This window comes from Thermoascus crustaceus, assembly GCF_041956765.1.
Source record: "Thermoascus crustaceus strain CBS 181.67 unplaced genomic scaffold VTN00scaffold_10, whole genome shotgun sequence".
NCBI lineage: Eukaryota > Fungi > Ascomycota > Eurotiomycetes > Eurotiales > Thermoascaceae > Thermoascus > Thermoascus crustaceus.
Window position 1 is genome coordinate 1,154,658 of NW_027192536.1, and position 13,082 is coordinate 1,167,739.

Here is a 13,082-nt window from a genome sequence, read left to right on the forward strand (position 1 = left end):
CCCCCCAGCAAGTCGGCCAGAGACCCCCCAGCAGCCTAAGCATAGCCAGCCTATACTAGCCCCAAGAACCCCTATCGCCACTCTGGACGATGTCGACATGGGCAACACACAGACCCCGCTGGCAGGAACTGGGCCTAGGCCTAAGATTGTTATTGTTGGGACTTAATGGCCCTGCTTGGTGTCAGTCGCCGTATGAGTACCACCTAGTTATTCCGGAGCACTCTCCCCTATTAACTATATCCACCTGTTCTGTTTCTTCTAGGGCTTCCAGACCTCAGTAATCGCCCCTCTGGACTTGCTCTACTACCCAAGCCAGATCTGCTGGAGAGCAGCCCATCATTTAGGACTCTCTAAAAGCCTGTCTTCTGGATCGTCATCTAGAAAACTCTAGTCAGGGCTTGATAGCATAATTCCCACCATCTCCAACATGGCCTATGTTCAAATTATTTGAGGTTCGACAGTCCCTGCAGGCCTCTGAACCTTGAGCTTGTATCTTATCTAGATAAGTCCTTATTGCCATGCAATGTTTTAGGCTAATACTAGCTGCTAGCAACCCTCTTGAGTGCAGACACTGCAGGGCCCTGTTTCCACTTCTGGCAGGGCTGGTAACGCTTCCTGAAGCTTCTGATGCCGATTGTCCACATTGGATCCGGACAGCTCTCCCGACGGAAGGAATCCATGGGCCTGCGATGGTGCAACGGCCCCCTGGACAAGCGGAATCTGTTCATCCATGATGGCCGGGTGTTGTTCATCCTGGCCTACCACAAGTCCATCAACATCACCAACGCATCTCGCTGGCCGGTGCACTTTCTGCTGCCAGAGGTCGGCACTCTTTGCGTCCAATATCTTGTCCTCATCCAACCCTTTCGGATCTGGCTGAATCAGACGGTCAAAATTCCAGAAGATGTGTCGGAATATCTCTCGTCATAAGGACGGAATGTCTGGCATGAGGACCGTGTGACTCGGGTCCTGGTGTCTGCCGGCAAACGCACCATCGGTAGAGCCATCGATGCTCAGTCCTGGCGTCAGATCGCCGTGGGGATTGCCATCAAGAAGTTTGCCGGCCTGAATTATCCATTGTTCCCAAGTGCAAAGGATGGGAAAGGTGACCATCCCAACAGGGCTGCAGGGAGTATGGCGGATGTTTTCCACTGGCAGGTATCCCATACCGCCCAGACGGGAAATCAAGTATATGGAGGCACAGTGAACTTCCGGTCCGGGCTGACTGAATGCAGGGCTCCAAAAGTATCGCTACGCTAGCGACCTATGGCACCGACTGTGTCAATATCCTGATCAGCCCCCGGTGCCACTGCAATCATCCTCTGATACAGAACAGGAAAACCTTCTCCGCTCTGCTGGCCATGTCGGCCCGAGTTGTCGGCCCCCTAAACGATCCTGGGAGGAGGAGGCCAGCGGGGGGGCGAACCGCTGTTCTCTGGAGAGGCGACGCCTCTCAACGGGCTCCGCTGCGGTGGTGTCGCCAGTGGACTATGGATCAGGCCCAAGCTGTTCTGGAGAGGATGTTTGGACCGGTGCACAATACAGGACGGCAAACCAGAGAATGGCCATTCAACAGATCCTTGATGGAGCAGCGCAGGTGACTGCTGTGCTCTCCACCAATAAAGGAAAGAGTCCTCTGTATATGCTTCCCTGCCAGCTTCCCGGGGCTGGGGACCACAGTTGTCATCCTGCCGTTAGTCATCCTGAAGCATGATATCGTGCGGCGCTGCACCGATGCCAGACTAGAATTTAAAGTCTGGGAGAGAGATGATGAGCTGGTTGATATCAACTGCCCCTTGATCTCTGTTGCAGTGGAGCGGGCAGTCAGCACTCGATTTCGAACTGTATTGAACCGACTGTACATGGCCAATATGATGGACCGGATTGTTGTGGATGACAGCCATCTGGCACTGACAGCACCATCCTACCGGCCTTCTTTGTGAAGGATCAGGATCAATGACTTGGTTTAACTCAAGCAAAAGGCATCAAGGGTAATGTGCGAAGGCAATGGACAACTAAGTATAGTCAAACAAGGGGCAATGTTGATAGCGCAGTATGCTATGATACTAATACTATCACAAGAAGTCTGCTGACATCCCAGCAGATACTCAGTAATAACAGATAGACTGAGCTCAAGGAACTAAAGCTAGATATATGGTGTTGTAATGAGCGTGCTTATAATACCCCAGAAAATGAACCATTCTTGTATATCATCCTGTCAGACTGAGCAAACCTCATATTATGAAAGTATGGAAACGTCTCTGATCCATTAATCTACCTAACTGACTGTTTATCATAAGTTTGGGGGCCTAAATCCTTCTGAATATGGCAATATCAAGTGATCCCGGAAAATATAATATATCAACGTTTTTCAAATGGATGGTATGGCAGGGGTTCTGACCTCGAACGGTCAGTGGCAAGCGCTTGACTAGGCCCATAGGCTTCGTGGCATACTGCTAGGCAGCAGTAGCAATATTTGAATGACGTATGCCCGCAGTATGTACCAACAGTATGTCGACATCCCAGTGCTTCTACTCCGTATCACATGGCTTATTACTTTCTTAGAGTAGCCCATGGAGATCTCCACATGTTGCTTGACTCGAATCGCCGTCTCTCTAACTTCCTCTGCCCTTGTTCGGACGAAATCCGCCTTCTGGTGGATTGTGTTGATTTGTTGCTGAAGTATCTGTACCTCGGTGCTTGTATCATCCATCTCTTCTTGTGCTTCACTTGTGATATCTTCCATCTCGCTCTGATTTTGTATCTCCTTCTGTCCCTCCAGTTCACTCCCTGATGGCATCTCATCCAGTAACTCTGCATCCTCTGCATCAAAAAGAGTCCGCTCGGCCTCATATTGTGCATATTTCTCTTGTTCAATGATTCTGTTCACCATCTCGTCCAACCTCTTTTGTCCATTATCTTGGTCTGTTAACTCGGATTTTTTCTGCTCCAACTCGCTGCTTATCTGCTTAAGCTCTTCCAGAGTGAGCTGACTCTTTAGCCTCTCTTGCACAGAGATTATGAAGTTAACATCTTTATTCAATGCAATCCTTTCATGCTCAAGTTCTGTTTCCAATAGTGCCTTCCTGGACATTGCTATCCCCTGGTTGAGCTTTGCCTCTATAACTTTTATATTGTTTTCCTGATAGATCAACTGGCTTTCATATTCTGAAACATGGTGTTGAACAGAGGATTGCAATTGAGCTCGACTCAGCTCACCAAGATTGGCTCTGCTGTGATGTATATGCCCAGTTTGCTCCCTGAGAACTTTTTTGACAGATACGATAGTAGCTGAATGCCCCTTTATCCAATCTTGCTGCTGTTTCTCTGTCAGTTGACATATATCAGTGCTGAGAGAAGAAAGTCTTTGCCCTGTCTCTTGAAACTTGTCAATTGGCGCTTTCCATTGTTGGATAGTGTCATCAATAACTTTTTGGGCCTCAATTAACCTATCATTCTCCATTGTAAGAATCTGTCTCCGTCGCTGAACTTGGTCATCAGAAGCATATGTGATTGAGCTCTGTATGTCTTGGTCTATCTTCTGTATCATATTTTGCTGGTCTGATGTGGCTCTGAAGAGCTCTTGTAATTGTTGAATGGTCTCATCCATTTGATGATCCACTTTAAATATTCTCAGATTGTTTATGGTTACCTGCTTCTGCAGCAGGTCTTCATGTATTTTGTGTAAAGATTTCTGACAATGGTGCAAACGAGATTTGTCGGAATCGTATATTGCCTGGTTTTTGTCCTTTATCACTGAGACATCTCCCTTATATAACCATGTCTGTATACTATCCTGTATACTATTCTATCTACTATAGAATAGTATACCCAATCATGTCCTTTTGTTCTCCTATGTTCTCCTACTTCATTGTATACTATTTTATAGTAGCCAAAATAGTATATAATCACGTGACCTTGGTCGGTATAATATCCTTCCGTGATCCTGCAATATAGTCTCTTCTCCTACCTTGTGGGGTATCGTTTGTCATGCAAGGCTGTGCCGGTTGGTACTTAGTCTGTTGGTTCATAACACGAGGCTAGTGGCTTGGGTATATCAACACCGGACCAGGGTCGCTGCCCTGCTGCTGGGTCATCTTTGAACGGTCCATCTTTGTGTGTTGAGTGCCTACACTGGCAGGGCGACACGGCGGCCGCGCCAGCATGGGTATTACTAGTGAGTTACGGAGGCCTGAGATCAAAGCGCGCGGAGTCTCCGGGCGCCGAAGGTTCACACTCCGGACTGCATACTCCACCAGGCCGGGGTCTCATGCCCGGGAATGCTAGCAGACCCACGGTGCCCTCTCGAGGGCAGAGTGGGTCTACCTTGCCCGTGACACGTCAGCCTTCCCGGCGGCAAAGCTCGGTTCGCGTTCCTGAGACGGCATCACCTTGTCCGCTGCAAGGTTGAGAGGCTTTCCACAATGCATGATCATCTTCAGCTACTGCGGCTGAGAGCGGACGTTAGCGTGCAGGACTACCGTGACATCCGCCCGTTCCTGCTCAACGAGGCGTTCCAAGGTGGGGTGGCGGATAGGGACGGGAAGTGCATAGTGTCGACGGTGAACCATCTAGACGAGAGACTCCGCCCCTTCCTGCAAAAACTGCATGATAATGTACTGGATAGCATAGCTGCAGCTTTTATACTTCCCTGATGATATGTTCTCTGACTGGACACAGCTTGCAGATATTCAACTTGTCCGGATTCGGCGACGGTCTCCAACACCCGGGCCGTTTCCACAGTATTGCTACGCTCTTTGGGACGCCAATCCGGTCAGTGTTAAGACTGTCGCCCTCACACTGGAGCGTTCAGTGTACCTTCGACGGCCGGAATATATTGATACTAATGGGGAAGTCGATCTTCTGATCATCCATCCAACCCGGATTATCTCAGACCACATCCCGCTTGGGGATTTGGAAAAACTCCAATGGTTTCTGCGCAACAAAGCATTTCGCCAATTTAGACAATGGGAGGGATGTCTTATATCTGTTGACAGTGGATTGGAATCTGACTTGGCATCGATTCTGCGTGTTGTTTACAGCGGGGTAACAGATGAACCAGATCCCCGGAATGTCAAGTTGACACAAGCTGATTGGACGCAGAGAGCATACCTCCTTCTGATACGGATTGGGGAGGAAGGTCCGTTGCCAGGGCCATTCCCGCAACATGGCTACCCACTTCGGATAGGTAATGATGCCGTCGTCAAAGGCCAAGGCGGAGACAAGACGCTTGAGCTTGGACGGCGGGAACACTTTGAACACCCTGCAACGGTCAAAGGGGATGTTGATTTGTTGATCATAATTCCTACTAAGATGTTTTTTCATTGTGGAAACTGATGGTCCTGATTGCGACACCACCCACACAACAGAAGACTTCATTTCTAGAGTTACACAAAACTCAATGACCGTGCATCGTAACCCAGACCATTGATAGGATTCCAAGGTAGCTGACGCCTGTTTCCATGTGGATTGGAACATTGACACCGGGAAGGCAGCTGCAAGGACAACTCTTCAATGCGCTGATCCTCGTCGAAGTCTGTCGGAGAGGTGACTGTAAAACATTCCACAGAGAAGTGAGCAGTAGAGCATTGGATTAAGGGCTCTACCTACCTGTAGGTGAATGTCTCACTGGCATCGATTCTTTCTTCCGAGATTGGCGCGCAGCTGGAGGAAAGCGAACTTGTAGCAGCTGGAACAGCTGTTTCTTGATGTCAAAGCCATCTGTCAGTTAGTTAGCAAGATTTCAACAAAAAGACAGGTCTTGATTTACCGCGAGACAGAAGCAGCTGTAATAGCTCATCCACCTCTTGACAAGATTGATGGGAAGAATACACGAGCAAATAGAGCGCCTCGAAGAGTTGTCTCGGTTCAGGTATCTCCGATTCTCTGCAATGAACATAGGACAACAAGATCGACTTATAGCCCTCAGTCATTTGGTGGTATTCATCACCTAGGGAGCTCTTTGTCTGGGCGATCGGTGAGCCCTTATGGTCTTTTTGCACATGTTCTGTTGTCTTATCGTCCCTAGCATAGCCCTTCAGACACACAGGACAGCAACTCTTAAGATTGTTCTTGTAAAGCATAGTCACTGCAACCAAGACTATATGCAAAAGTTCCTGACACAGCTGTCTTTCCTTCGATGCCATTCTGTTTCTCACATGTGATATGCCACAAGTGTTGCTGATACTGGGCAATCCTTGAGTTGGTGTTGGACACATTGTCCACGTGGTATGTTCGGACCAACATTATTCCGAAGGGGGGGCAGTTGGGTTTATGCCTGGGACAACAATATCCAAGGCGGTCATGATTCTGGAAGAGTTGTAACTCCAGAAGTAGAAGCTTGTTAAAAATATCTATGCACTTGATCTTCTGCTGATTTTCTATGTCCCTGCACGGCTGGCTATTTTAAGTGCGCCTTTGTCTGCATGGACCATAAGATAGCCAAGTGAAGTGACCACAGAGGAATAAAAGCATCGCTACTGTGCAGAGATCACTGGAATCCACTTTATAATCTGGCCAAGAAGGCACAGTTACTGGCTAGCTTGTGAGATAACATTAATAAAAGAGAATAATAGTTGCTACCTTTTCTCTTGCGAGAAAGTAGAAGTATCTGCGGCCTCCTTTTGATATATATATGTGCAGTCTTCGAACTCTCAATCTTCCTCTTAAAATATAACACTACCTAGTTTAGATCCAGCCAGGTTCGATGGCGGGAGGTTGCGACGCGATCCTCTTTGACTCGCTCTCAGTGTGACCGCATCTGGCTTTTCTGCGCCGCAATGGTCAGAGGCACCTGGCCTTTGCCTGCATTGGCTGAGGAAACGGAAAGGGGCCGGATCCGTCTTGAAATGCTTATCCTGATGATAACAGAGTCCAATTGGACCCTTTAAGGATTTCTTGTTAGAATGCGAGAGGGCTGCAGCGTGGTTGGCTCCAGAGCTCGTCTTTCATACGGCGTGGCCCAACGAGGTCCGATATTGCATGAGTGCGTGCGTCGCAGGCGGCAAGCAGGGGAACCAGCACTTTCCTGGCACGGCTGTGCAAACCTCCTTTCCCGGAGAAGAGCGGCTGAACCGCAGCGAACATGTCTCACACAGAATAGCTCTGCTCGCATGAATTCCTCCTGAGTGGCCGCCCAGGGACACATACCGGAAGTAACCTGGCGCCGATGATCCTATGACTTCTTCGATATGCGGCCGGAGAGGAGGAAGGCCAGGCACTAAAATCTTCCTGAGCAGCCATGACACTAGAGTGGTTCAGATAGTTCAGGTAGGTCATGTGCATTGCGCAGGAAAGGGGAGTTCGGGTAGCGGGGCGAGGGGGTCTGCTATATGGTGGAAGGAAGGTGAGCAGCACAAGAAGGCCGGCTGCTCCCTGCAGAAATCATAGGATCATACACTCGACTGCAAACTTGGGAGCCGTGCGTTTAATAGGTCTTTCTCTACACTTAGCTACCTGCTAGTTCACGCTGGAGACTCCATATTGGACTTTCAGCGGCGCACTCGCAAACTGCGATTACCACTTCATTATTCTAGGCCCACGGTATAGCGTTCAAGATTGCAATCTCGCCAGATGCCATGATCCGGCGCACCGGCGTCAATGCTCCATGCTCTTCCCTTCCCATCCTGTATGGCGCATTGGGGGCCAGCTGGAGAACCTTGGCATCCAGGTTCCTGGTTGGACAGCTCAAAATCCACCAGTTTTTTGTTATTTCGAAGTGTTACAGCGAAGTTCCAGCACTTGCATGGACTGCTTTAGTGATAAAATTGACTCGAATCAGGCCCCACTCACTAACTGCTTAAGGTCTAGGCGATAATTGAGGTCACCAGCTAAGAGTCTCCGGTGGCGTCTAAGTTGCGAGATGGTTGGAGAAGGAACACCCAGTCATTCGGGCTGAGAGGCCAGCACATTAGCACAGGCGGGTAGGTTATTGTGGCAGGCTTCTCCATCTTTCGGAGAACAGGGTCATTGGGACCTCAGGCAAACACACCATTCTCAGCTAGTTACTTATAGCTATTCTGGAACTGGTGGAGGGGTTCTAACTACTGCAATAACAAAGCCTCTGGTAGTCATTTAGAAACGCAATTTTGACTCAGGTCAATTCAAGACTTACTATGTTCTCAACTTGCCAAACACCAATCTCAGCATCCGATAATCAGACGCAGAAGATGTCTGAGCAAGCGTTCAAAAAGCAGATCACGGAAGAAGGTAATGGAACATATCTCCGTGCTGGGGATACAGCAATCCAATGGTACGAGTGTCATTCGTACGATCGTACCAAAGATTGTGGTAAAGGAGTTTTGTAAGTCTTTCCTATATACTATCATCATGATATAATACTTAACTGAATCTAGCAAGTTCCGATCTTCAGAGCAATATCCATATGGCTACGAGTGCCTTATTGGTGGCAATTTCGTGAAGAGTGGTGAGTGACAGCTGACATCTGTTTATCATCTGCTGTTATCAAGCTTAGAACTATTAGTTTGGGAAAAAATGACCTTGAGTATGAGTGTTGGTGAGAGAGCTCTTGTTCAGATCAATAGGCAAGTTGTCCTCATGTATTATCTAGAACAATTACTAACTTATTGTACGATTAGTGTGGATGCTTATGGTGAAAGGTAAACTTAAACAGTTTCCTTCAAGTTTCTCAGAGCTTATTGTTGTTATGGCCGAGCAGAGGGGTCCCTGGCTTAATACCACCAAACACAGACTTAATTTTGTGAGTGATCCTTGGACAGAAAACGCTAGATGATGATGAAACTAACATCTTTATCAGTGATGTAAAGCTCGTCGGCGCTATACTGAAAGATAGGTCCACTTGACGTCAAGCTGGCACTAGCTGGTAGATAATAGATAGCTGCTCGCTGGAAGACAGGGTTTGAGAATTGCCTGTAGTTTCTTAGGCGGGAATTGTAGTCCTACGGTAATTATGAGATGGTAGCCTACTTTGGAAATCTTGAGAGGATGTTGCTCAACAGGCTTGATACGTTTCCAGCTTTAAATATGTTCCCAATGGAGGCCTAGGCCTACTAATGGGATCACTAGGTCAAGAAGACATATTAGGTAAAGGTGATTTACAGCTTAGTCCAAAGATTTGTAGCACAAAGACCGTGCAGTCTGACTTTGGTCTTAAGCTTCATAGACGCAGAGACTTTCCAAAGAAAATTCCTTGTAAATACTCGGCGGCACTGGCAATTCATAACTTACCAGGCGTTGAAATAGAACCTGGCTTAAACAAAATTTGAGGCTAAAGGACTGTAAAAGAATCGCCGCTCAACAGAACTATTGTGTACTATAGTCACTCATATACACCAATACACATTCCTGATTGTCCTGGAGGACGAAGCCGAAAAGCCAGCCGTGCGAACACGAGACGACTCAGGTCCTTGGGGGACAAGGATTAATGACCCGAGTGGTCCTTTCGTCAAAGCAAAGGAAATACCCAGCGCATTGGCACACAAAGAAGCATCGGAAGAAAGCAAAATCCTTGCGAGTCTCTTTGTATGTCCCATTAATCGTTGAAAAGAGTGGTAGGAAGATAATAATGGAGGTAGATGTATATAGTAAGATGAAGGTTTTAAACAATTTTCAATAAAGAAACGTCTAAACCTCAAACAGAATCCCACCACCCCCGACAGACATATACCGACTGTCCATTCCGCAAGGACTCAGTCCAGCCGTACAAATGTTCTTTCCCGGAAGAGCCATGGCCAACATTTGACTATACTGAAAGGAATGTGAACTGTCATTGCGCTCATTATTGTAAGGTTGCATGGTGGTTTGTTCCACTCATATAGACGCATCAAACATGCAAAGGTCACTGGTCTATTTCTCGGCGGTCGCCGTCGACACCCTGCGGGAAGTTTCGAAGTCCATACTCGCGCACCCCGAGATTTATGGCGGGGAAAGGAGGCATAGCGACTACCAACGCCCATCAGCAATCAAACATACTACCTTTACTTGAGAAACAAAAATCAAAGAGATATAGAGTCTCACAGAAGTTCTATTGGTGATTAGGCTTAGCTGTGCGACATGAATTGCAGCGATTCAGCCTGCAGATCTTGCATTGCCATATTGCAAGAAACCGACTTGCAAACGGACTTGTCATGCAGTAAGAGCAACACCAAGTAAGAATATTTCCATTCGTTGCTTGTATAATTCCCCATATGTGAGGGCAGGCCATAATATGATTTTGCGACCAGGCTAGCAACTCAGGAGAGGCGATGAAAAATAATCGAAAGTAGGGGAATGTGGGAAATATGGGAGGAAGGTGCAAGATCGATCAGGAATAATATTCAAGATCTAGGAGTAGGTTGACAGAACCTATGATTATCTCGGCAAAGAGGTCATACAAAAAGCCGTCAGTTTCGATTCATCTTGCACTGACCACACATTTGACAAAGAATCTTCCATTCCCTGGCAAGGTATCAAGCATGAAAGGGGACCAGATTACATGGTCGTACAGATGCCCCATTACAGTAATGGAGACCGAGCATCGGCGAGACGAGAACCCTTACTTTTCTGCAAATCCCAGTTGCGTGCTCTCAAGGCTAAAAGGAGACATTGCACAAAGCAAACTGAAAGGCGGGCCACCTAAACACCCTGTATCCCTGCTAACTCATTCATTTCTACTTGCATGGCTTCACGCCACAGAGGTTGCATACACAGTATTGCAAGGTTCCTAAACCACTAGAATCGAAGGGAGTCAACCAGGGTAGGCACGGCCAGTCCACATTTCGTATAGAAGGCGAGATTCCAAGCGCATCACAGACTAGTCAGGTCATCATTGGACCGGTTCTGGAAATTTGAGAAGGTGCGCCGAAAGTTCCGTATCCACTGGCCACGATAAATCAATATGCGGACGACGAGTCAAAAGAACAGGACTCATACCTTTGAAAAGATGGCGCATAAATGCCTCCAGAAGTCAACATGACGATGACCTTTCTGTGTTGCATGTCTGTCGTTCCCGTTTGGAACAGAGGAGTTCCAGAGTTCGATTGGATTGGTCGTCAATTGGCAAGGCTAATGGCTGCTGATGCTGCTCCTGGACATGAGTGGGTATTTGCCCATTATTCTGCGCATCTTCTGGTACCAAAACGTCTGCAGAACCATGTCCAGCAGCTAAATCCACAACTGCCGAAAAAAAGGAGTCGTGTGGTGGCCACTTGCTCGTATGACATGTTGCTAGTTCTGAGAAAAGAAGACGCTTGCAAGGGTCTGCGGGCAAGGTTGGTTGGATGTGGAATACCTTTTTTAGCCTGTTTTAAACTTTTATTATTTATATTCTCTTTTTACAGTTGTGGCTTGAGGGTGGTGCAAACACTTTCCAACTCAATGAATGAAAATCCCGTTAGTTGACGGCTGGGAGAGGAAAGTCAAAGGAAAATTCCGCATTTATCCACTCAGTGAGAAGGACGGCGAAGTTGTTGATAAGATGTTTGATGAGCTCCATGATCAAGGAAAGATGGAATGGGCAAAAAACCATACACCCTCCGGTTACCTAGTTTTCGTCGTATGGCGCACCGTTGAAATCGACGGAAAATCCATAAAAAAGGACGCCCAGTTGTCGACATTAGAGGCCTCAATGCAATCAGTGTACCTGACATATATCCTATGCCGTTACAGTAGACATCATTGCTAGTCTGGCCGGCTGCACCCATATATCAGTCATTGACGCGACAGCCTTTTTTTACCAGTGGAGAATCCACCCTGACTATCACCAGGCGATGTGCACGGCCTTGTATGCACAGTACATGAGAAGAAGCTCTCCAGTACGAGCTCAAGGCCATTGGATCGGCCAAATTCAAAGGCAACAGCCGTGGAAGGCAAGGAGATGAAGCCTATCAGCCAAGGATAACTACATTTATAAATTGATGATTACATTTCACACAAGAGACGGACAATGCTTGCTCTATTGTCGCTACTATACTTCTTATCGGTGAAACACTTCAGAAGAATGATGAATGAAGCAAACAACCTTTTGCGGATGGCAATGCGACTGTTAGAATCAGAAGTGGACCTTGAAGCAGGTCCCTCAACTGCAACCACGGACTGCCAGCGAGATATACAGCCGTGCATTCAGGCAATTCAGAACTATCTGAATCAAGCGGATCAACAGGACGACGATCTGTCAGACAGTTCAAGTTTGGCAGCCGGACAGCCTGCAGACAGTCAAGGAACCAATAAGCGGAGTAAATCTGTTGACTGGGTAAAATCGAATTTTAATTTGTTGGCATAAAGGTAGATACCGTTCAAGTTGGAAAAGGTACAGTCTGCTATTTAAAGCCGCAATGAGCAACTTATTACCTTGTATGACTATTCTTGTACCTATTAAACTGCATCATTAACTTTCTATTCTTTAAAATTAATCCTGCCCGCTAATCATTTTGGCCAATATGAGGTCCGGAACAATATCTTCAAAGGAGACTTATGGGGAAGAGAGAATTATCATGTTCATGTCATTTGCATTTACAGACGCTGAGACCAGGTACCATACCACTGAAAGGGAAGTTCTTTCAGTTTTGCAGTGCCTTGGAAGAATCAAGGTGGTTGATAAAGGGATCGTTATCAAATAGGCACGTCCAACACCACTGACGCAGAGAGGATCGCCGAGCAGAAGTATGCCCAGCTTGTGCCGAAACCATGTTAAGATTGATGCTAACAGGAAGTAGTCCACTTGCCGCCAGTCTCGGCGGAAGAGAACGCGCAAAGATGAGGTATAGACAAAGGTCTTTCCAGTGGAATCTTAGCTGAAAAAAAGATCATGAGCTCGAAGCTAGATCAGATAGGCTACCTAATCTACAGCCTTTGGCTAGGCTAACTATCCTAACTGAGATTCTCAGATTGGTTTTGGTTTGAGGAGGTCAACATGTTTTTTCTTTTTCAGGTTCAGGCGGAGGAGGATTTTCTTCTCCAAGACAAACCTTTGACGATGTGGTCGGATTGGACAAGACTTCTTTGATCAATTCAACGAGTGCTGGCTTCAGTTCGTCAACATTGATATTGGCCAGGGCCTTCTTTCCAGGGCCATGGTCGGGTTTGGCGACTTGGGGGCATGGGGAAGCGCAGGCCGATTTCAGGGC

General features: G+C 47.2%; 3 protein-coding genes across 3 annotated transcripts; 2 read left to right on the top strand and 1 right to left on the bottom strand.

The window, feature by feature from the left end:
• Positions 1 to 627: 627 nt before the first annotated feature.
• VTN00DRAFT_2735 (uncharacterized protein) lies at positions 628 to 1,601 on the top strand (the record flags this gene model as incomplete). Its single annotated transcript, XM_069428980.1, has 3 exons — positions 628 to 908; positions 1,002 to 1,158; positions 1,236 to 1,601. The coding sequence occupies 3 exons, from the start codon at positions 628 to 630 to the stop codon at positions 1,599 to 1,601; spliced, it is 804 nt and encodes a 267-aa protein (XP_069283781.1).
• A 3,786-nt stretch (positions 1,602 to 5,387) lies between these two features.
• VTN00DRAFT_2736 (uncharacterized protein) lies at positions 5,388 to 6,083 on the bottom strand (the record flags this gene model as incomplete). Its single annotated transcript, XM_069428981.1, has 3 exons — positions 5,388 to 5,551; positions 5,611 to 5,721; positions 5,771 to 6,083. The coding sequence occupies 3 exons, from the start codon at positions 6,081 to 6,083 to the stop codon at positions 5,388 to 5,390; spliced, it is 588 nt and encodes a 195-aa protein (XP_069283782.1).
• A 2,085-nt stretch (positions 6,084 to 8,168) lies between these two features.
• Positions 8,169 to 8,433, top strand: VTN00DRAFT_2737 (uncharacterized protein; the record flags this gene model as incomplete). The annotated part of the gene is made up of 2 exons (XM_069428982.1): positions 8,169 to 8,302; positions 8,355 to 8,433. 2 exons carry the CDS (start codon positions 8,169 to 8,171, stop codon positions 8,431 to 8,433), a joined length of 213 nt encoding a protein of 70 aa, XP_069283783.1.
• Positions 8,434 to 13,082: the final 4,649 nt, after the last annotated feature.